The sequence below is a fragment of the Callionymus lyra genome, chromosome 7, assembly GCF_982586985.1.
Source record: "Callionymus lyra chromosome 7, fCalLyr1.hap1.1, whole genome shotgun sequence".
Classification (NCBI taxonomy): Eukaryota; Metazoa; Chordata; class Actinopteri; order Syngnathiformes; family Callionymidae; genus Callionymus; species Callionymus lyra.
The window spans coordinates 12738376-12761182 of NC_141824.1; the positions used below are offsets into that span (position 1 = coordinate 12738376).

Here is a 22807-nt window from a genome sequence, read left to right on the forward strand (position 1 = left end):
TAAACCAGAAAATACGGTTTCAACGCTCCGGATTTAGAAACCTCACAAAGACAAGAAGAGACACTCATAAGAAAGTCGCTCATCACGAGTGTGTATGCAGGAATCTACGCGACATAATGAACGAAACCCAAGAGTGTGACACGGTGGTTATCTCTGTGAATAAGTGACTTTTTTTCTTTTTTTATCTCTGCGTTGCAATGTTTTTCTGCACACAAGCATGAAATCACTTTACGCCGGTGCCAACTTATCTGCGCCCTTGGAGGGGCGTCACTGAGGAAGACCAGTATAAAGCGTGGGAAGTCAGTCCAGACATGAATAGATGGATCGAAGCAAACGTCAGCGCAGGACCACCTCAGGTGAGAAGACCTTTGCTTCTTCTATCAACACTTTTTGATGACCATTGATCTCCAACAGTCAAGAAGTCTCAGAAAGAGATGCAGCACTTCACGGACGTCCACGGGCTGCCGTGCATCGAGAAGCTGGTGTGTTCGGTGGAGGAGACTCCGGTTCCCATCAGCACCGACATCTCCGGCAACATCCCGGAGTGGATCGACGGCAGTTTACTGAGGAACGGGCCGGGAAAGTTTGAGTACGGAAACCAGAAGTGAGTCCAGCACCTAAAGTCATGAAGAGTTCTTCGCTTTTATAGAAGTATTTTAATGATTTATATCTAACATTACAAACGTTTTATTTTTTAAATGTGAATATTTCATTTTTAAGCATTTAATTGTTTGTTTTTTAAACAATGATTCAGAACTTTTTTTTATAAAAAAAAAATATCCATGGAATAATTGAAATAAATAATTTCTATAATAAGGTTGTTTTTGATGTTATAATTCGAATATTTTGAAAAATTAATTATTAGTTTCATATTCCTATTCCATCCATTAAAAATTTAAAAATTATATTTCTAAATTATAATTATTTTTCTTTAGCCTTTATGTTTTAAAAAAAAGTATTTTTTAAGATTTTTAATAAAAATTAACTTAAATCTTTCATCATAGACATGATTGATTTATATTATTCAATAAAAAACAAATTCAACTCTTCAATATAGAAAGTAAATAATAATTAATTTTAAACATGTATCAAACTCTACGTATAAAAAAACGAACATTTATTTAGAAAATATACTAGTTATTGAATTAAATAGTTATAAACACAATTACCTTTTCGAAAAAACAACACAATTTTAATTAAAATAATATATTTATATAACTTGAAATTTGCAAAAGTACTGATATACTTCTATACTTATTATTATTTGTTTTGTCTTTTACAATTTTCCTTTTTCAACAACACACAAAAAAGGCCATGATCATGATATGATTATTGATCATTAAAAATTCAAGTGAATTATGATCAATAACGTTGTCGCAGGTTCAACCACTGGTTCGACGGCATGGCTCTCCTGCACCAGTTCAAGATCTCCGCTGGTCATGTGACCTACAAGAGTCGCTTCCTGTCCAGCGACAGTTACCAGGCTAACCAGGAGAACAAGCGCATCGCGGTGTCAGAGTTCGGCACCATTACCATGCCGGACCCGTGCAAGAACCTCTTCCAGCGCTTCCTGTCCAAGTTCGAGCTCCCTGGTGAGTGACAGGTGTCTGTCAACTGAGATTTTTCTTTTCAAGGACTTTTACGTTTATATTGTAAAAATACTAAATTAAATAAAAAGGATTGACATGTGAATTAAAGTCACATTAAGAATTATTTAATCAGTTATTAACAATTAGAAGCAAATCCTGGTGTCAATATGGAAAATATAATATATATATTAGGAACCCTATTCAATATTTCTTCTAAAAATAATTTTATTTTCAACAAGATTTTTCAAGATTTTCCTGCAATTAAAGTGACTTTCTGTTGTGCTTGGACCGTTACAGTAACACATTAGAAAACTTGTTTAAGTTTAGTTGAGTGTTTGAGAAAAATACACATTACAGTGATATTTATATTGATACATATTGTAGTTACGTAGGTAGATATAGAATATTAAGGTCAGAAGTTGAAATTAGTCTTAAAATCACGATTATCAAAAAAAAAAACCTCTTCTTTTTGCTTTTCAATTGAAATATAGTTATTTTTAAGCTTAACGTTTTGAATAATTCATAGACAAAGCTTTAAATTGTTTTTATTCAATCATTTACTTCAATCATTTATTCATTTTGAAATAATACAATTCAAATTTTGTATTATTTTCTAAATAAATTAATTTTTTATACATACAGTTTTAAATTTTATTCCCAAAAATTTTAAAAACAAGATCGACATTTATTTTGTTTTACATTTGCAGCATTTTAAATTCAATGTGAAATAGTACAATTGTGTGACCAGACATAACCAACAGAGTACCGAGCTACTTGATCAAATTTTCAGCCAATCATGTGACGTGTGAACGATCACGTGACCTAACCTCTTAATTAAGAAAACAAAAATAATAACATTCCCTAAGAAACAATATCCAGGCGACCATTTATCTTTTTAAATATCAGTGAGAGTTCAAATGTGAAAACGTTGTTAAACTATGGCTTAAAAAAAAAGAAGAATTTAATTTAAATTTTTATTTAAATCCATCTAAAGGTTCCTTTTCTGACTCTAGATCCCACCGACAACGCCAACGTGAGCTTCGTGAAGTACAAAGGCGACTACTACGTCAGCACCGAGACCAACAGCATGCGCAGAGTTGACCCGGAGACCCTGGAGACCAGAGAGAGGGTGAGCCTCTGTTGATGTCGCTCGGTCATTCGGTAAAGTTCTCGTTGATGGATCGGACGGTGTCCTTGTAGGTGGACTGGACCAAGTTTGTGGCGGTGAACATGGCCACCGCTCACCCTCACACCGAGGCCGACGGGACCACCTACAACATGGGGAACTCCTACTCCATGAAAGGTAGTCTCAAGATGGGGGACGAGGGGTCGGTCGATCTGGAGCTGCCTTTACATCGTCGCTGGTCTCTGCAGGTTCACACTACAACATCATCCGCGTGCCAGGAACCAAGACCTCGGCGAACGAGACTCTAGAGGGCGCCAAGGTTCTCTGCAGCATCCCATCAACGCACAAGAGCAGGGTCTCGTACTACCACAGTTTCGGTGAGCAAGGCATCGTTGAACCTCTGAGTCCCTTTCTACAAACTATGCGTGAAAGATCGCAGATCTTAGGTGTTGGCAAGAATACGATACGTATCACGATACAAGGGCAACAACGCGATAAATTGTCATACTGTAGTAACAAGTATATATTTGTAGTATTGTCGAGTACTTGACTCTGGTGTTGCAGAATTTACAGACCACATGATTCTTGAGGAAGTCGTAACTGCTTTCATTTGTTTTCAAACCAAAATATGTCCAAACGTCAGCTTTAGAAGCTGCTGGAGTCGACTGTATCCTCTCGTCCTCAGTCATCACTGGGATCGAACGGGATTTCAGTATTTCTTTAGCTGAGGACATAATGACTGCTGCCATCTAGTGGCCTGAGGTTTAATTGCAACACAAACATGAACACATCCCAGATATTTGGATGTCGTTTGTAAATAAATCAAGCAAATTATTTTATATATACTTTATTTAAGATGTCTTTTCTTACACACCCAAAGAAATGATCTGACATTTTTGCTAGCATTATTATTGAGGTGACCATATTCCTGATCTTATGTGAAGTTTTTAATTCAATTTAAACTCAATTCAAACACAGGCTTTATTCCTGAAAATGACACTAAATCAGGCCTTTTCGGAGAACAAACTTGTTTTTACAAACAATATATTCATTTATCTAAAGCATTCTACATTTAAATTATCATTAATTTGTATATAACATTATACAACTTAATGGTCTGTAATAATTATGTAAGATTTTTAACAAAATAAATTATAATATTGCTTTTTTTTAGTTCAACAAATCTTAGAAAAACGACCTCTGAGAGCCTGTTTTCAAATTGAGCCATTGAACAATTAAGGTAAAAACTGTAGTGGTCGTCAGTTGTGATTGGTCAGCTGGGCGGCAAAGCATCAAGAAGCCCTTCTCAAGGTTGATTTCAGGGTAACAGAGCGTGTGGCACTACTTTACAATTTTTTACAACTCAAATCACCGGACATTTAAAGTAAGTAAGTAAGTAATTTGTATTTATAGAACGCTTTTCCAGACCAGGGTCACAAAGAGCTTAAACAATCAAAACAATACTCAATAAAATATATACTTTAAAGGTCAAGATAACACCGAGACAGTACTGTATAAACATGACATGTCCGGGTAAAAGAGGACTTTTTGTCGCCCTAAAGTTAACAATTATGTTATGAAAGTTCACTTCAAGTTATTCCACTTTGTTAGCATATTTGTGTTAGCATTAGCCTAGTATTTAGCACTAACATGAGAAATGACTTCATACCAACCTAAAGGTTTGCTCTCCTCGCAGCCATGTCGGCCAACTACGTGGTCTTCATCGAGCAGCCCATCAAGATGGACTTGTTGAAGATCGCGACGGGAAAACTGAGAGGGAAGAGCATCAGCGACGGCATCTACTGGGAGCCCAAGGACGACACCGTCTTCCACCTGATCAACAAGCACACGGGAAAGGTGAGGAGGAACCTTCAGCATCTTCTCTGAGACTTCAGGAAATAAAAAAAGGGTATTTTACTGACTTCAGGTCAGCAAAGTCAAGTACCTGGCCAGGCCTCTGTCCACCTTCCACCAGATCAACGCCTTCGAGGAGGACGGCCTGCTGGTCGTGGACATGTGTGCGGCGGACGACGGCCAGGCCATCAACAACTATCACATCCAGAACCTTCGCCAATCCGGAGAAGCTCTGGACGAAGTAAGAAGCTTCCAGGTGTTGTTTTAGACGCTGGTTACACAACTTTTTTTGTTTTGTCTCTCTTCAGGTGTACAACACGTTGTGTAGGAACTTCCCCCGGCGCTTCGTGTTGCCTCTCGACGTGAACGAGTCGACGCCGTACGGCCGAAATCTGAACACCCGACCCGGGAGCTCGGCCACGTGTCTGAGGATCGGAAAGGAAAAGGTGAGACGTAGCTCCGCCCCCCGAGTCCACAGTATCGTCAAAGGAAGTACATCAGCGAGTATTGAACGGTTCAATTTAACATTTCAAAATAGATTTTTTTTATCTGCATACAATATTTTTGAATTTGTAGCGATTTTAAAAATCAGTTTAAAAATGTTGGTGTCATATTTCCACCAGACATTATCAATAGAGTACCGAGCGATTCGATCGAGCTCTCAGCCAATCACGCGATGCCTAGACGATCACATAAAATATAAAAAAATAAAAAATATAAAATTTAGAACGTTTATTTTTGTATTATTGGAATAAGAATATCAAACTGTAAAATAAAAAGTGAAACCTTTTGAAAATATTGTTTTATTATTTTTTACAATAAAGAAAATGTTTAAAACTTATATAGAAATTATTGAATTAAATGATTAAATAAATGGATTTAATGTTAAAAAACAGTTCAATAAATATTCAATATTCTGAATGACTTCCAGCCACATCCCTCTGTCTGCAGCATCATCACATTTATCTTAACTCTAATTTAAGTTAAGTTTACAAATTAAAATGTATCATCAGATTGTATGAAAGAAAATTGATTTTTTTTATTGAGTTTAAAAGCCTAGGATTTTTTAAAATATAAAATTTAGAACGTTTATTTTTGTATTATTGGAATTACAATATCAAACTGTAAAATAAAAAATGCTATATTTTTAAAATATTGTTTTATTTTTTTTACAAAAAAAGAAAATGTTTAAAACTTATGTTTAGAAATTATAGATTTAGATTTAGATTTAGAAATGATTGAATTAAATGATTAAATAAATGGATTCAATGTTAAAAAACAGTAATAAATATTCAATATTCTAAATGACTTCCATCTACATCCCTCTGTATAAAGCGTCATCAAATTTATCTTTACTCTAATTTAAGTTAAGTTTACAAATGAATTTGTATCCTCATATTGTATGAAAGAAAATTAAAACATTACAAAAATAAACTGGATGATTGTGAGGTAACGTCTACAATCTTTACCTTTGACGTCTATTAATAATCTGTTTCTTATCTTATCTTAAACACAAGTACAACTGTAGGCCTTGATTTTGAACACGTGTAAATGGAAGTAAACGTCCGTCGTGTTCGTCAGGTCCTCTGCTCCCACGAGGACCTCCACGGAGAAGACCTCCACCAGTACGGGGGTCTGGAGTTCCCGCAGATCAACTACGGGAAGGTCAACACTCGACCCTATCGCTACTTCTACGGCTGCGGCTTCAGACACCTGGTGGGCGACACCCTCATCAAGATGGACCTGCAGGGGAAGAAGATGAAGGTGTGGGATCATCCCGGTTTCTACCCGTCCGAACCCATCTTCGTTCCCGCTCCGGGCGCCACCGAGGAGGACGACGGCGTGATCCTGTCAGTGGTCATCACTCCGGAGAAGGTTGGTTTATGAACCTGGAGGAGTGGATGGAAGTGTGTCAGTGCCACGGTTCAAATGTTTAGATAACTATTTATTTAGAAATGTTGTTCATTTTAAAGCATTTAATTATTATTTAATAATTATATATATATATATATATTGGATTTTTTTTATTCAAAAATGTCTGTATTGAAAGTTAGAATTTTGTTTTAATAATTAAATTTAAACAAAAAAGATGATTTTTTTTAAATTGATGCATGTGATTGACGCCATGTGATCGTCTACGCGACACATGATTGGCTGAAGCTTCAAGCTCGGTACTCTATTGGTTTGGTCTGGTGACACTACTATATCTAAACTTTTAAATTTAGTTAAAAGGCCACACATTTTAAGATATTAAACTTGGAAAAACTATTTTAGATTTATTGGTAATAGCACATCAAACTCGATGTGTAAAAATAAAGTTGATTCATTTTGAAAATATTCATTTTTTTCATTAAATAATACATTTTCAACAAATTCAAAATATCAACAAAGAAATTATTGTATCCAATGATTCAATAAAAACAAATCCAATTATTTTTATACATTTTTTTTTTTAATTAAACATTTAAAAATAGTCAAATCTTTTAATTAAATGTTTTGAATAAATCATAAAAAAAAATATATATATATATAAACATTTCAAACAATAAATGAAGCCATTCAATGATCGTTTGGCTCTGCTATACTTCCATAAAAAACGGCAAAAATAAAAATTTTGAATCATTTTTCATTCTCTTTCTTCAAGGACAAGAGTACATTCCTCCTGGTCTTAGATGCCTCCACGTTTGATGAGCTGGGTCGAGCCGCTGTTCCCGTCAATATTCCGTACGGGTTCCACGGAACCTTCAACCCCAGTGTGTAGACGGACCCGGAACCTCAGAAGTTTTTCTCATCCTTTTGATTTTATGCATGTTTGAACTTCAGCTTTTAGTGTGTGGTGTGAAGTATAAACATAAACATGCACCAAAAAAAACTTCAATTATTTCACTGCCTTGTTTGTTTGTTGTTCCCCAACAAATATTTTAATCATCCACGATGAGGACGATGTGAATGTATTTCTTTTTTTTTCTTCATCAATGTGAAGTTGTTCTTGTTACTTAAGAAAGTATAAATATATATATATATATATATACAATGCTGCACCACTGTTGCTGTTGCAAACTATGCTATTGTGTAACATTGACGCTCTCTACCGTTTGTATTTCAATAAAGTTGCATAGATATAAAAGCTTGCCTGTTCTACTTCATGTGTGCTCAGCCCTCTAGAGGAGACTCTCTGATGGTTCATCGCCTTGGATAGAGAAAACCAATCCCTCCCCTCACCTATAAAAGAAGAGCCCTCATAGTGACACACACTTTTAGATTGATTTGGTTAAGTTTGTGATAAAATTTGCAACTCGTTGTGTGAGAAGCATGGCTGTGGAGCTACCTTTTGCTGGTCCTAACAGGTGTCTCTTGCACCTCAATAACTTCAACTACTACTGCTTTGACCAGTTACAAGTGCCCGTTAAGCACAATAAAATAAGAAAACAAATCTTTTCACGTTTTTTTTCTATGAGGTTTCAAAACGCCATAAGTGAAGCTGTGCTAGAGGGCTGAGCAGGCATGAAGTAGAAACCCAGGTTACCTTTGTAACTTCGATTCTACGAATTTACACAAGGCCCTGTGATTTTTTCACGCCACCTCCACCAGGTACCTCCAGACGAGCGGCGCAATAAAGACATGGAGAATAAGAAGGTTCTGCTCGTCATCTTGCTCTGCAGTTTAATGTGTTGCTTGGGTTTCAGTTAAAGAAGAACAGGATCAGACTCCATATACAACTACAAGTACAGTAGTTTGTACAATTCATATTCTTTCATCGACTTATTTACAAAACACACACACGTTCATATGTACACGTCAGTGCAATGTCACTTTCTCTCTCGAAAAAAAACAACACCTTTTACAAAAAGAATTAATTAAATTAACACATCTTTGTTTCCGAGCCGACAGAATAACCAGGTTAAATAGGAGCTACAAGAGCGACGGACGGCCCAGTAGGAGAAGCTACTGACCAACGGATTCACGTCCGCCTCGAAGAGTGAAACCAGCTGGACCCCGTGAGGAGTCTTAAATTAAGGGTCCGTTTCTCTTTTTTAACACTTTTGGAACATTTTTTTTTTCCATTCGTCACTCCACACCAGGGACATCCAGAACAGATATTGCACCTTAAAAACAAAGAGATCCTCAGAAAAAAGACAGTGATTACAGTCCGAGTGACAGAACCTGCTCCGGGTCACCGTCGCAGCGACTCACGGGTCCTTGAAGCCGAGAAGAAACGAGCAGACGATTGTTCCTCAGCTGAGGCACGTTTGCAAGAAGGAGACGACGAAGGGAGTCAAACACATGTCGGACGAACATCTTTCAACCGGGGTCAGGACTTGAAATGGATCAGTGGACACGACAGGAAGAAGAATCTGGCAGGTGCAGACATTTTGAAACCATCTAACAAAACATGTTGTTTTTTTTGTTTTTTTTAGAGTCAAAGTCTGTATCGATTACTTGTAATGTAATTTGGTAGTGATTTTTTTTTAAGGAAATACTTTTTTGGAAGATCAATTGGTGGATTTCAACGGACAGATACTACATAATTTTCTCATTTTATTTTTAAATCAAATTATGGATTGGTTATATATTACAGTGATGTATTTGACGTACAACTACTTTTTGAAAGATAAGTTAGAGGATTTAAAGTCACCAATTATATATATATATATATATATATATATATATATATATATATTACACATCAAAGTATTTAACGTTCAATGTTGAAGCAATAGTGATTTATTTTACGTAAAATTACATTTTGGAGGATTTTAACCGACAATATAGATTTTTTTTTCAATTTTTACAGTTGAATTATGTTTTGTTTAAATATGCACATTCATTGTTGGGACAATTATGATGTATTAGAAATTACATTTATTTTTTTTGGAAGATAAATTGAAGGATTTCAACCGATAAATTAAAGTAAATATTTTTCATTTTTAAAAGTCACTTTTTTTTGTCAAATTATGTTTCGTTAAACGTGAAAGTTTCATTTTTGAGACAATACTGATGTATTTTTGATTTAACTAAGTAGTGAAAATATCATTTGGAGGACGAATAATGTGTATTTTATTTAAGTCAAAATATGTTTTGTGTTATTTTCGCAGTTGTTTTGGGTTTCCACAACGTAACACTGCACTGTTGCTGTACCCGTGTCTCACCGGCAGAGGGCAACATGACCAGGTGACAGTTTTCAACGAACTATATTTATACTTATTGAAGGTTGTCGTTTTCATGACGAAAATAAAATAAATGAACGAATAAGAAATATTTATGTGAAATGGCTGAACCAGCGTCATTTAAGAATTAGTTTTTTCTGGCTTCAGGAAAAAGAAGTAAACAGTTTTTTAGCACTTTTTTGTTTCTCAATAATGTGGCACCGTGTTGGAAAATAAAGTCGTAGACGTGATTTTTTAGTATCGTCCAGGTTTGTTCTACGATCGATCGGCTGAGAAATGTAAAAAGAAAGAAAAGGTTCAAACGGTGAAGTGTCAAGTGGCATCGTTCCTCTCTCGTAGAAAACAAAAACAACAAAACAATAAAATGATCTATAAAAGTTGACGATACTTTCGCGAGTCGACATTGCACGAATCTCTGCTCGTCGTTTGGAAGCTTTTTTTTTGGCCGAGTCAGAGTCTGGGACTTCCAGGAAGTGCTTCCTGAAATAAATATTCTTAATACTGACTCGGGTTTTCGTTGGCTGGACTGAAGGTCTCTCGGCTCGTCTCGCGCTTCAGTCGTTTTTTTTTTTTCTTTTTCTTCTCGGGGGGCTCAGAGGTTCAGTCGCGGGTCTTAGTGCTTGCACCGGGTCCACTGGTGGTCTCGGGGCGGGCGGGCGGGCGGGATCACTGCAGGATGCAGTACTTCCTGTAGTCCGACTCGAAGTCCTCGTCCATGCTACTGGTGTCGGCCATCTTCTTGCCGTCCACCCTGGGCAGGAAGTGCGAGTAGTTGACCCCCTGCTGCTCGTAGAACAGGATGTAGGCGGAGTCTGTGTCGATCTCCTGCGAGTGAACTTCCTGTGAACACAAGCGCGACGGCGTCAACCGACCGTGGAAACACACGTGTCTTCAGGATATTCATGCTTGAATTTAACATTCTGAAAAGTTTCACTATTGCATTGACCTTTTTATAAAATAAATGATTTTTTTGAGCATCGAACTATTCAAATTGAATTTATATATAGATTTTTTTTTTAAATAATTGACTTCAATCAGTATGTTCAAAAGTTTGAATTTGTTTGCTTTAAAAAATATATATAATAAAATATATCCATATTCTTTCATTTGTAACATTTAAAATTCAATATTTCCGCCTTCACTATTATACCAACATTTTTATATTGAATTTAAAAGGTTACGGATTGAAAATATTGAATTTACAAAATGGATTTATAAATCATTGGAATCAAAATATCAACATTTATAACAAGAACAAACACTGATTTAGAAAATATTCATATGTTTTTGTTTTTCTGTGTGTGTGTGTGTGTGTGTGTTTCCGTTTGTGCGTGTGTTTCTGTGAGAGTCTGTGTGTGTTTCTCTGTGTATGTGTTTATTTATGTGTGTATGTGAAAATGTGCGTTTGTATATGCGTGTGTGTATATGTATGTGTTTTTCTGCATGTGTGTCTATACCAGTGTGTTTCGGTGTACCTCTGTGTGTATGTTTCTGTGTGTGTGTGTGTCTTTCTGTGTGCGTTTTGTTTGTGTGTCCAGTTGTTATTATAAAAATACAACCAAATCCAATTTTACCGTAGAAATTATTAAATCAAATCATATAAAAAATGGATATATGATTAAAAACAACATTTTATCTAAAATACATATACCTTTGAAATGTTAAATTAACAATAATGTGATGTTCTTCCATAAACACAACACTGGGTATTTTTGTGGTGTTGACAACATACAATAGAATGATATAAACTAGATTCATAAAATACAATAAAAAAAGAGACTCCTACAATAAAGTGGATATTTTTTTTAAACTAATATACTGTATATTAAATATATATATACAATTTAAATTACTTATAATTAATTAAAATTAAATCCCATCTCTAGGTTCTGTACTTTGTTGCACAACTTTGTATTGTATTTGTTATATTTATAATTATTTTTAATTATTATTGTTTTCGTTATTTATTGATATTTAAAAATTCTGAGGGAATAATGAAGTAATACTAATGGACAAACACAAATAAAATCAAGTTAAACGAATCAAGCAAAACATACTTAAACGAAAACATGACGTAATAACCATCGAGATATTTGTGAAACGACGTGATTGGTTTAAATCTCTGCAGGAACAGGAAGTGAGGCACAGACGATGAAGGCTCACCTTGCAGCTGCTGTCGTTGTAACAGTACCACTTGTCGTTGGGGTTCTTGGCGTACGTCACATAATGACCTCCTCCCATGATGCCCGAGTGACACTGAGGGGACAGAAACAAGATGGCGTCACAACAGGAAGCAACACGCACACAACTCCATTTTTTATTTGTGTATGAAGTGCTGAACTCAAGATGCTTGTCATTACTGACTAGTATGATTGTTGTGTGTGTGTTTCTGTGTGTGTATCTGTGTGTGAATTTGAGCCTGTGTGTATGTTTCTGTGTGTGTATTCATCTGTTTTTTCTGTGTGTGTATCTGTGCCTGTGTGTATGTTTATGTGTGTGTATACATCTGTTTTTCTGTGTGTGTATCTGTGTGTTTCTAGTTGTGTTTGTGTGTTTTTCTCTGTGTATCAATCTGTGTTTCTGTTTGTGTATCTGTGCCTGTGTTTATGTTTCTGTGTGAGTATTCATCTGTGTTTCTGTATGTGTATCTGTGCCTGTGTGTATGTTTCTGTGTGAGTATTCATCTGTGTTTCTGTTTGTGTATCTGTGCCTGTGTTTATGTTTCTGTGTGAGTATTCATCTGTGTTTCTGTATGTGTATCTGTGCCTGTGTGTATGTTTCTGTGTGAGTATTCATCTGTGTTTCTGTTTGTGTATCTGTGCCTGTGTTTATGTTTCTGTGTGAGTATTCATCTGTGTTTCTGTATGTGTATCCATCTGTTTTTCTGTGTGTGTGTTTCTAGTTGTGTTTGTGTGTGTGTTTGTGTGTTTTTCTGTGTGTGTGCATCCATCAATTTTTTGGTATGTATGTTTGTCTCTGTGTGTGTATCCATCTGTTTTTCTGTGTGTGTGTGTGTTTCTAGTTGTGTTTGTGTGTGTGTTTGTGTGTTTTTCTGTGTGTGTGCATCCATCAATTTTTTGGTATGTATGTTTGTCTCTGTGTGTGTATCCATCTGTTTTTCTGTGTGTGTGTGTGTGTTTCTAGTTGTGTTTGTGTGTGTGTTTGTGTGTTTTTCTGTGTGTGTGCATCCATCAATTTTTTGGTATGTATGTTTGTTTCTGTGTGTGTATCCATCCCCTTTTTTTGTGTGTGTGTTTGTGTGCGTCTGTATCGGTGTGCGTTTCTTCTGTGAGTTTTTTCTTGTGTGTGCATCTGTGCTTGTCTGTGTATCTGCATGTCTGCATCTGTGTGTGTGTATATGTGTGTGTCTGTATAGGTGTGTGTGTTTCTGTCTCTATGTGTGGGGGTCTGTGTGTATCATTAAATGTGTCTTTGTGTGTTTCTATGTGTGTAATGTCTGTTTTTCTGTGGGTGTGTTGTGGTGTGTGCGTCAGTTTGTTTTTTTCGGTGTGTGTCTGTGTGTGTATGTTTCTGTGTGTGTGACTGTGCATCAGCATGTCGGTCTATTTTGTTTGTGTGTTTGATTGTTCTTAACATCCTACAGACCCACAAACAGTGTGTGGTTGTGTATCCAGACTCACCGATATAGCGTAGAGGCTGTACATGGCGTCCGGACACTGGTTCCGGTGCAGCAGCAGAGAACAGTCCAGGTCCGAGTGGCTGTCGGTGCTGCAGTCCGAGTACAGCCCGTTACTGTCTCCGTTCATCAGAACCACGTCGCCGTGGGACGACTCGGCCTCGGCCGAAACCGTCTCCTCTCGCGTCTCGGCATCTCCGAACATGTGTCCCACGAGGTTCTCCCTGCTGGTGGAGAGACGTCTGTTGCCCAGCTGAGGCAGGCGTAAGCGACCCGGCCTGCGGCCTCCGCCGCCCACCTTAGGGCTGCTGGAGGGACTGCTGCCCCGACTCAACGACTGCATCGACTTCCTGTTGGAGGCTGGAGAACCTGGAGGAGCAAAGATCTGTTAAACATCCTCATGTCATGAGATCTTTAGTTTATATGGAAGTATTTCAGAGACAATACAATAATGAATAATTGATTTAACATTGAGCAATATTTTGATTTATTTCTATTAAAAGATTGTTTTTTAAAGCTTTTTTTTTATGATTCATTTCAATACTCACTTATACATTTAAAGGTTATATTTGTTTTATTGAATATTTGAATTAAATTCTATATGGAAAGGTTGAATTTGTTTCTTTTGATTATTGATGAAAATTGATGAAATATGATGAAGATTTCAATATGAATGAATTTATTGACACATAGAGTTAAGGGTTAGATATTCCAACAATTAAAAAACATCAAGTATTTTTGTTTTAATTCATAGCCTTTACAAGTTAATATAAATATGTAGTAATAATACTCTGTAATTTCCTAATGAGGTCGTCAATTCAATATTTGTATATTTGAAGGTGGAAATTGTTTTGTTAAAATATTTAAAGGTTGAATTTGTTTTTATTGAACACAAATAAGATCATACTCACATTTTTAAAACACAGTTTCATATTTAATTCTAATAATAGAAGAAAAAAAATAAAACATTCTAAATTCTTTTTTATTTGTAGCCTCTTGAATTCAATATCATTTTATTTTTTATTCACACGTCACATGATTGGCTGAACGTCCGATGAATTAGCTCAGTACTGTTTTGATATTGTGTTGCATTATTACACTATAATGTTTATTTTGTATTTTAAATGCTATTTTGAATCATTGGAATTTTACAATATCAAACTCTATGAGCGTTATTTTGAAATAATCAAATTTCTAAATTAAGTTCCAATAATAATAATTGGATTCAATCATTTGTACATAAGAAGTTGTTTTTGTTTTTATTGAATAAAAAAAATGGATTATTTAATAGAAAATACACATAGACTTTAATATTTATTATTCCAATAATTATGAATTTAAAATGTTCAACATTTTTTATATTTGTCTTTTAAACTCAATATACATTTTTTTTTAGAATTACTTCAGTTCGACACATATACGTCGTGGACTGTTGAAGAACCACATGGACCGTCACCTTTATAGAGGTTAGAGAATCCGGCCGGGGCCGAGATGGACGACAGGTTGTCTTCTCCGACCCTCAGCAGGTCTTCGCTCTCGCTGCGAGAGTGCAGGCAGCTGGGCTCCAGCTCTCTGGGGGCCAGGAAGGCGCTGGGGTCGAAGTTCTCCCGGGGAAACTTCACTATCTTCTGGGACTTGATCCAGCGTCCGTTCACGAACTGGAAGCGCTTCAGGTGAACGATCTGCGAACAGATAAGAAGCTGGAGATGATCGGTCTCTCCAGGAGGAGGAGGGTCAAGAGGGTCAGGAGGAGCGGCACTGACCAGGACGGGGGGCAGCCGCCAGAGGTCCAGCTTCTTGGTGGCCAGCCGGTGAGTCTTGCATTTGGAGCAGTAGTAGAGCTCGTCCTCGCCGAGCTCCTCCTCGCTGGTGAAGGCCTTCAGGCAGCTGTCCAGGCTGATGGGCTCGGCCTGAGCCCGCCGGGACTGTTCCACGCTGCAGTGCTCCTCCACGATCTGGACACACAGCGTTATACTCTCAGTGACATGTACTTTTAGATCCAAGAGTACAGCTAGCAGAGGAACATGAGGACGAACGGGCAGAAAGAAGATGATGGATAGATATGGAAGTAGATCAGTTTCAGAATATTGAATACGTTGATTTTTTATATTGAAATATTGTTGTTCTTTAAGAAACTTGAATAATTCGATGCGAATTTTAAAGGTTAATTTAAAAAAATCTTTATTAAGAGGTGGAAGACGTTTAATTAAATAATTAAACTTGACAATTTCTTAATTAGATTATTTTTTTTGTTTTTGAATAATTGAATTTAAAAGCAGTTGAAGATTGTTGTATTTACACATATTCTTTTATATTCCTAATCTAATAACCAAAAAATAAATGTTTTAATAAATTAAAATTCCTTTTTTTAAATGAATAATTACATTTTTTATTTATTTATTTAAATAATAAAAAATTCTGAATGAAATCTTTTAAATTCAATATACAAATGTTGGTGTAATACTACCACCAGACAATACCAAAAAAAAAATACTTTCAGCCAATAAGTGAATGAAATAAAAACTATTGAATTGGAACTATTATACCAACATTTTAATATTGAATTGAAATATTGAATTTTCTTGAATTATTGGAATAAGAATACCAAACTCTGTGTGTTAAAAAACATTTTCCTTTAGAAATAATCGTTAATAATTCATTTAAAAAATCATGTTAAATTTCAACTATTCAAGAGGTTGATGTCACTGATATACTCCCATAGATATGATGATAATTGATGAACAAATTAAACGTGTTCTGCAACATATGAGTCTATAAAGTGCTGTGATGATATCATCGGTGGAAGCCTCACCCTCTCCTGGGAGGTCTGGTAGCGGAGATGCAGGGCCGTAGGATCCCAGTCCACTGCTATGTATGCGTTTCCCACAGAGGCTCGCTCCTCCGTACAGTCCACCGTGCAGCCCCGGCAGAACCTGGATCCACACACATGTTTCTTAAGTTTACATTTTTTAACAACAATAAAGAAGTTCCAAAGAGTATGTATAAAATGAAATAAATCGACTTTTTCACAGCTTCAATCACAGCGTTTGTTCATTTTTGTGTTGCAATTAAACTTCCGGCCGCAGTCATTACATCCGCCGCAGCTAAAGAAACAAAGAAATCCTGCGAGATATTGGTGATGACTGAGGACAAGAGGATACAGTCGACTCTTTTTTAAAGCTGATGTTTGGACATATTTTGGTTTGAAAACAAATGAAAGCAGTTACGACTTCGTCAAGAGTCATGTGGGTCTGAAAATTCTGCAACACCAGAGTCAAGTACTCGACAATACTACAAATATATACTTGTTACTACAGTATCACAGTATATAAAATAATCTGGAATTATTGCCCTTGTAACATAATACGTTATGTATCACCAGATCCATTCCAATACACACCTGTATAACAACAGTAAAACATATAATTAAGGTAAAAAGTGCTCAGTGTATAAACTAACCTTCTGATATCAGACTAACTAGTTTAAATAAAGTCAAGTACAGATACTTTGTGAGTATAAACTAATCAAAATGATCTTGTGTGTTTTTGTCTTACCTATACCAGGGACACCAGGCGCAGGAGTTTCCATCTTTCCCCACGACTCGTAACGTGAATGGATATTGGTAACCCATGCTGTCATCACTGCAACACAATATTAAACTTAGCAGAGTAATACTACTACCAGTCATGGAGTATTGCTACTACGCCTTATGGAGTAATAGTACTACACGTCCTGCAGTAATATAAGTACACCTTTTGGAGTACTGCTACTACGCCTAATGGAGTAATACTACTACGCGTCAGGGTGTAATACTACTACGTGTAATGGAGTGTTGCTAATACGCCTTATGGAGTAATAGTACTACCCGTACTGCAGTAATACTACTACACCTTTTGGAGTATTGCTACTATGCCTAATGGAGTAATACTACTATCTGTCAGTGAGTAATACCACTACATATTTTGGAGTACTGCTACTACACCTTTTGGAGTAATACTACTACGTGTCATGGAGTAATACTACTACATCTTTTGGAGAATTGCAATTACGCCTTACGGAGTAATACTACTACTACATGTCATGGAGTAATACTACTACACTTTTTGGAGTATTGCTACTATGCCTTATGGAGTAATATTACTACGCGTCCTGAAGTAATACTTCTAAGTGTCATGGAGTGTTGCAACTACGCCTTATGGCATAATACTACTACGCGTCATGGAGTAATACTTCTACACCTTCTATAGTATTGCTAACAAGCCTTGTGGATTAATACTATGGAACCTTGCGGAGCAATACTACAATTCCTATTACGCCTTGGACAGTAATACTAAGGGATCTCGGGGAGTAATACTAGGGTGCCTTGTAGGGTAATACTACAAAGCCCTGCAGAGTAAGTAAGTAGTCCTGTGAGTCATGTAGTTATATTAGATACCACAAAGCCTCTGTAGTTTTTCCAAAGCCGTTTATCACATTTATTATTATAAAATTAAGTTTTTAGAGTGCACCTTACATTCTGAAAAATACTTCTACTTCACATGTGAACCTCCGTCATGTCTGATGCAAGGTTGCATCCTAAACTGCGGTGGAGGTAGAAGATCACTCACCAGTCCTGAGCGTGGTTGCTGGCCTCCTGTGGAGGGAGCGGACTGGCCAGTCGAGACACTTGAATCCAGACGGCGTCGTACAAGTCCTTCTTACTGGTGTGCACGGTGCACGGGACGATGAGCGGCATCCCGAACAAGCTGGGTCGGTTCTTTTGTGACGACAGGAAGTACAACTCTGCGCGCATCTGCAAGCAAACACTGCCACCATTAGACCAGAGACACCAGTGACGTCACAGGTTCTTCTCACCATCTTCCTGTGCATGGCGATGATGTAGCCGATGAAGGGGCTTTCTTGCACCGGGGTGGCGTGACCGTTGGCGACCCCGTTGGCTACGGGGGTCTCTGGACTGCAGGCTGCTAAAGACGGTCCCCCATTGGGAATGAGTACGGGACTAGACTCCAGTTGGTCACTGGAGGCTGACGAACCGTTGGCCAGAGGAGTCGGATCTGGACGGAAGAGAGGACATTCGTACGGAGCCAGAACCTTCCAAGTGTCTGTGGCGACTGGACTCACCTCTCAGAGTGGGAGACGTGAGTGACATTGGAGACCCGGGGACTGGGATCTCGAAAGCACACAGGAACCCGTTGACAGAGAGACGGACCTTCTGGTTGTCCAGTGGAAAATGCTGAGTTGGAGATGGACACAGAAGGGTTTTTATTTAAACTGTGTGAAATTGTTATAAGGAGGCTATTCATCATTATCATCATTATCAAGAAACAGGGTTAAAATGGTTTTAATATGTCATTTCTAAAGAGAATATTTGCTGTAAAAACCGGATTAAAAAAAAAATGTGTTGAAGCTAACTCTACTCTACTATAAAAATAATAATAATAAAATTAATGAATATTCTTTTTAAGCCAGATTTCATATCAGTCAAAGCAAAAATACAGAAACTAAAATAATAACAAAGACAAACTGGATCATAAGCGGTCAATAATGCTGTGTAATTCTTCCTGCCTGGAAAATAGAACTTTGCCTCGTGGAGTAATACCACTAAAACGTGTCATGGAGTATTGCTACTAAACCTTATGGAGTAATACTACGATGCGTCATGGTGTAATACTACTACGTGTCATGGAGTATTGCTACTATGCCTTATGGAGTATTGCTACTACGCATCATGGAGTATTGCTACTACGCCTTATGGAGTAATACTACTAGGCATCATGGATTAATACTACTACACCTTTTGGAGTGTTGCTACTACGCCTTATGGAGTAATAATAATATGTGTCGTGGAGTAATACTACTACACCTTTTGGAGTATTGCTACCAAGTCTTATGGACTAATACTACTACACGTCATGGAGTAATACTATGGAACCTTGCAGAGTATTGTTAATATGCCTTGCGGAGTAATACTATGGAACCTTGCAGAGTATTACTACAATGTCTATTACACCTCAGAGAGTAATACTACAGAACCTCATGGGGTAATACTACAGAGCCTTGCAGAGTAATAGTACTGTGTTACTGTTATACTGTAAGAAATCAGTAAAGGAGGCTATTCATCATCATCATCATCATCATTATCAAGTAATGGGATTTAAATGGTTTTAATAAATAATTTCTAAAGAGAATATTTCCTGTAAAAACTGGATATAAATAAAACTTTGTTAAAGCCAACATTATAAAACAAACTCTACTCAGAAAATAATGATGGTAATAATAAAGTCTTATTTTAAGCTGGATTCCACGTCAATCAAAGCAGACTAACAGGAACTAAAATAATTTACAGTAACAAAGACAAACTGGATCAAAAGCGGTCCAGGTGCTGTGTAGTTTTTTTCTGCCCGGAAAATAGAACTAATGGAAATCCATTAGAGGACTCGCATGAAAAGCCTGTTTTTCCGCGAAGCTAAAATAGGATCGATTTCTACTTTATCTGCGTCACGTTGTAAGGCTGATGTTGATAGGATGGTTCAGGCAGGAAATGAGTTATAAAAGCATGTGCGGTGAAATTCTTCACAATACTTCATGAGTTCAAAACAGGTTTGTTTTAAGTTTGGATTTGAATGACGCAACAATTATCTTTGAGCTAATGTTAGCTCCGCGGCTAACGTTCTTCCATCCCCCCTAATCTAGCCTATTTACATGAAAACAAAATAAATGTATGACACTAAAATACATTTTCAACATGTACTTACTCAGTGTAAAGTATACAGTACTAAAGCTGTTACATTAAAATCGCTTAGGGAAAAAAAAACAGTTTTAGAGCAACCTTTTATTTACTTATAGTATTTATTATTTTCTTTAAAAATATAAATAAATGTAAATAAATATACATTTTAAAAAATGGTAAAAAAAAAAAAAATCACGAATCAAATTAGCAGAGATTTAATTTTTTTAAAGATCTTCTAACGCTGTTTATGTGATCAAATGTAAGTAAGTAAATAAGTAAGTAAGTAAGTAAGTAATATTTATTTATATAGCGCTTTTCGAGACCAGGGTCACAAAGCGCTTAGACAATCAAAACAATACTCAAAAAAGTACATACTTTAAAGATCAAGATAATACTGAGAACAACACAGGAGTTCGAGAAATTCAAGGAAAAGCCTGAACAAATAGAAACGTCTTAAGATGTTTCTTAAAGGAGTCAGTAGATCCATCAAGCGCAAAGAGAGAGGAAGATCGATCCAAAGCTTAGGAGCAACAGCCTGAAAAGATTTCTCTCCTCTGGTCCTGAGCCGTGTTCAGGAACCATCAGTAGATTCTGATCCACAGACCTCAGAGCCCGAGCTGGGGTGTAAGGCTGGATCAGATCAGTGATGTAAATGTAAGTAAGTAAATAAGTAATTTATATTTGTAGAGCGCTTTAATTAGAGTAAATAAGAGATACGGGTCCATTTATTTACTGTTACAGCAAGATATTTATGTGCCCAAGTCAAATGAACAAATATAAAACATATTGAAACTAAATGTTGTCAACAAATTGTTGAAGTTTTTAACTAATTGAACATGTTTAACTTACTTAAGACTAAATGAAAAAGACACATTAGTCTCTCTCCAATAAGTGAAAGAAAGAGATCCAGTTTGAACATCTCTGGCTGGCGTCAGTACCTTGATGTTGGAGGTGTGGACCTCAGCCAGAAGAATCTGCTCCGGCTTGAGGCTGCACAGTTCACTCAGCTGCTTCTTCAGGCCCGTGTACTTCTCGTCCATGTTCAGCCTGAGTCCGAATCTCACCGGCGTGGACCCGTCCAGTTTAATGACTGCACTCACAACATCACAGCGTTACATCACACGTTACCCTGGGGGGGTCGTGGACCGTCAACCCACCCGTGATCTCCAGATGCATGGAGCTGTCCATGGGCAGAGGCAGCGACAGGAAGTTGAAGGGGTCGAAGCGAGCGCTGATGTGGCCACAGGTCTTGCACTTCACCTGGGACTTCAACTGACCGTGGAAGAGGTCCACCACGATGGAGCGGTTCCTTCGCAGATGGTTTTCCCAGGCCTACGAGAAGGTTTAGGAATGAAAGACGGGTATTTGGCTGGAATTAAGTTGCTCTATTTAAAAATAATATATATATATATATATATATATATATATATATTCCAGGACTTTTTAAGAACCCAAATATAAATAATAAGTGTTCGCCAGTGGCATCAGAATTAAAAATGTTGAAACTTATATATGTTAGTTTCAATAAATTACTGAAATAATTTATATATTGAAAGGTTTAATTATTATTTTTTTTATATAACAATTGAATAAAAACACTATAGATATTGTTTTTTAACCCAGTTTCATAATCTAACTAATATTAGTACTATGCCAACATTTTATTCTGAATTTAAAAAACTTAATTAAAATTGTATTTTTAGAATAATAATTCTATTTGTGAATAAAAAAATGTATGTTTTTCGATTATTCAATAAAAACAAATGAAAAATTTAAATTTAAAAATTTCGCTATCAATAAGTCAAAGGTCTTAGAATAAACATAAAAATCTTTGTTAAAATGTAGTTTTAAATTGTTAAATTGTATTCATTAAAAAAGAAAAAGCAATTACTAAAAATATTAAATTCAATTTTGCAAAACAAACTAATTGAACTTTCAATATGGAAATTATTGAATTTAATTATTTTTTTAAATTTTTAAACAGACATAAAGAAATTCAAAGTTGCAACAACTATTCAATAACTTGATGTCACTCATATACTTCCTCATATCTACAGTCAGTGAACTCTGACCTCAGAAGCCACCTCCCAGTCCGGTCGTCCATCGCTGTCCTTCAGTTCTACGTAGGGTTTCTCATGGACTCGGTTCAGGTCTTCATGTAGTCCATCCAGCAGGAAGGCCAGCAGCTCCTGGGAGTCCTGCTGCTGGAACCCGTTGAATCGTGGGGCATACTTGGCTATCGTCCACTAGGGGGCGACATTAAAGGTTCAGTCCTCGGGTCCACTCTACATACACGAGAACATTCTTACCCTCAGTTTGAGTGGAGCCACATTCTTCTGTGTTCCACTCCACAGCTCCATCACCAGGTCGCCATAACACTTGGCCATGTGGCCTCGCATTCCGATGGGATTTGTTCTGTAAACAACACAAACTCGTCAGCGCCGAGCCCGGGCGGACACGTCGGCTCACGCACCTGTTGAGCTCGTAGAGGTGTTTCCCTGAGATGAAGTAGTCGGTCAGAGGTTTGGTGTTGCTCACGCACTGGATGCTGGAGTTCATGAAGCAGGTGTTGCCCAGGTTACTGAGGCCCGTGGCCCCCTTTTCTGTGGGGACTGAGGGAGAACACGATTCCGCTTGAATCATTGCGACATTGACGGCTTGAAAAACATCTGGATCAGAATATTGTATTGTTGAATTAAACAT

General features: G+C 36.9%; 2 protein-coding genes across 6 annotated transcripts in view; one reads left to right on the plus strand and one right to left on the minus strand.

The window, feature by feature from the left end:
* Positions 1-319: 319 nt before the first annotated feature.
* bco2b (beta-carotene oxygenase 2b) lies at positions 320-7330 on the plus strand. The gene is made up of 11 exons (XM_087794894.1): positions 320-356; positions 415-604; positions 1381-1592; positions 2603-2718; positions 2790-2892; positions 2964-3092; positions 4412-4572; positions 4643-4810; positions 4878-5015; positions 6151-6444; positions 7214-7330. The coding sequence occupies exons 1-11, from the start codon at positions 320-322 to the stop codon at positions 7328-7330; spliced, it is 1665 nt and encodes a 554-aa protein (XP_087651020.1).
* Positions 7331-8215: 885 nt separating this feature from the next.
* usp32 (ubiquitin specific peptidase 32) overlaps positions 8216-22807 on the minus strand; it is a 44872-nt gene continuing 30280 nt past the window's right edge. For all 5 annotated transcript variants that reach the window (XM_087795194.1, XM_087795190.1, XM_087795193.1 and 2 more), the window contains exons 20-34: positions 22578-22716; positions 22414-22519; positions 22177-22350; positions 21262-21436; positions 21043-21194; positions 18496-18607; positions 18229-18428; positions 17982-18166; positions 16929-17015; positions 16187-16307; positions 15138-15329; positions 14831-15056; positions 13379-13743; positions 11901-11993; positions 8216-10577 (exon numbers count right to left, since the gene is read on the minus strand). In XM_087795194.1, coding sequence (XP_087651320.1) covers positions 10404-10577; positions 11901-11993; positions 13379-13743; positions 14831-15056; positions 15138-15329; positions 16187-16307; positions 16929-17015; positions 17982-18166; positions 18229-18428; positions 18496-18607; positions 21043-21194; positions 21262-21436; positions 22177-22350; positions 22414-22519; positions 22578-22716 — 2501 coding nt within the window. In that variant the 3' untranslated portion in view covers positions 8216-10403. The remainder of the gene's footprint in view (positions 10578-11900; positions 11994-13378; positions 13744-14830; positions 15057-15137; positions 15330-16186; positions 16308-16928; positions 17016-17981; positions 18167-18228; positions 18429-18495; positions 18608-21042; positions 21195-21261; positions 21437-22176; positions 22351-22413; positions 22520-22577; positions 22717-22807) is intronic.

Excerpts from the sequence above, each read along its gene's own strand:
- bco2b (XM_087794894.1), top strand. The coding sequence starts at position 320 with ATGGATCGAAGCAAACGTCAGCGCAGGACCACCTCAG. Across the intron at positions 2,719-2,789 it reads CCCTGGAGACCAGAGAGAGG|GTGGACTGGACCAAGTTTGT; the intron begins GTGAGCCTCTGT and ends GTGTCCTTGTAG. Across the intron at positions 3,093-4,411 it reads CTCGTACTACCACAGTTTCG|CCATGTCGGCCAACTACGTG; the intron begins GTGAGCAAGGCA and ends CTCTCCTCGCAG.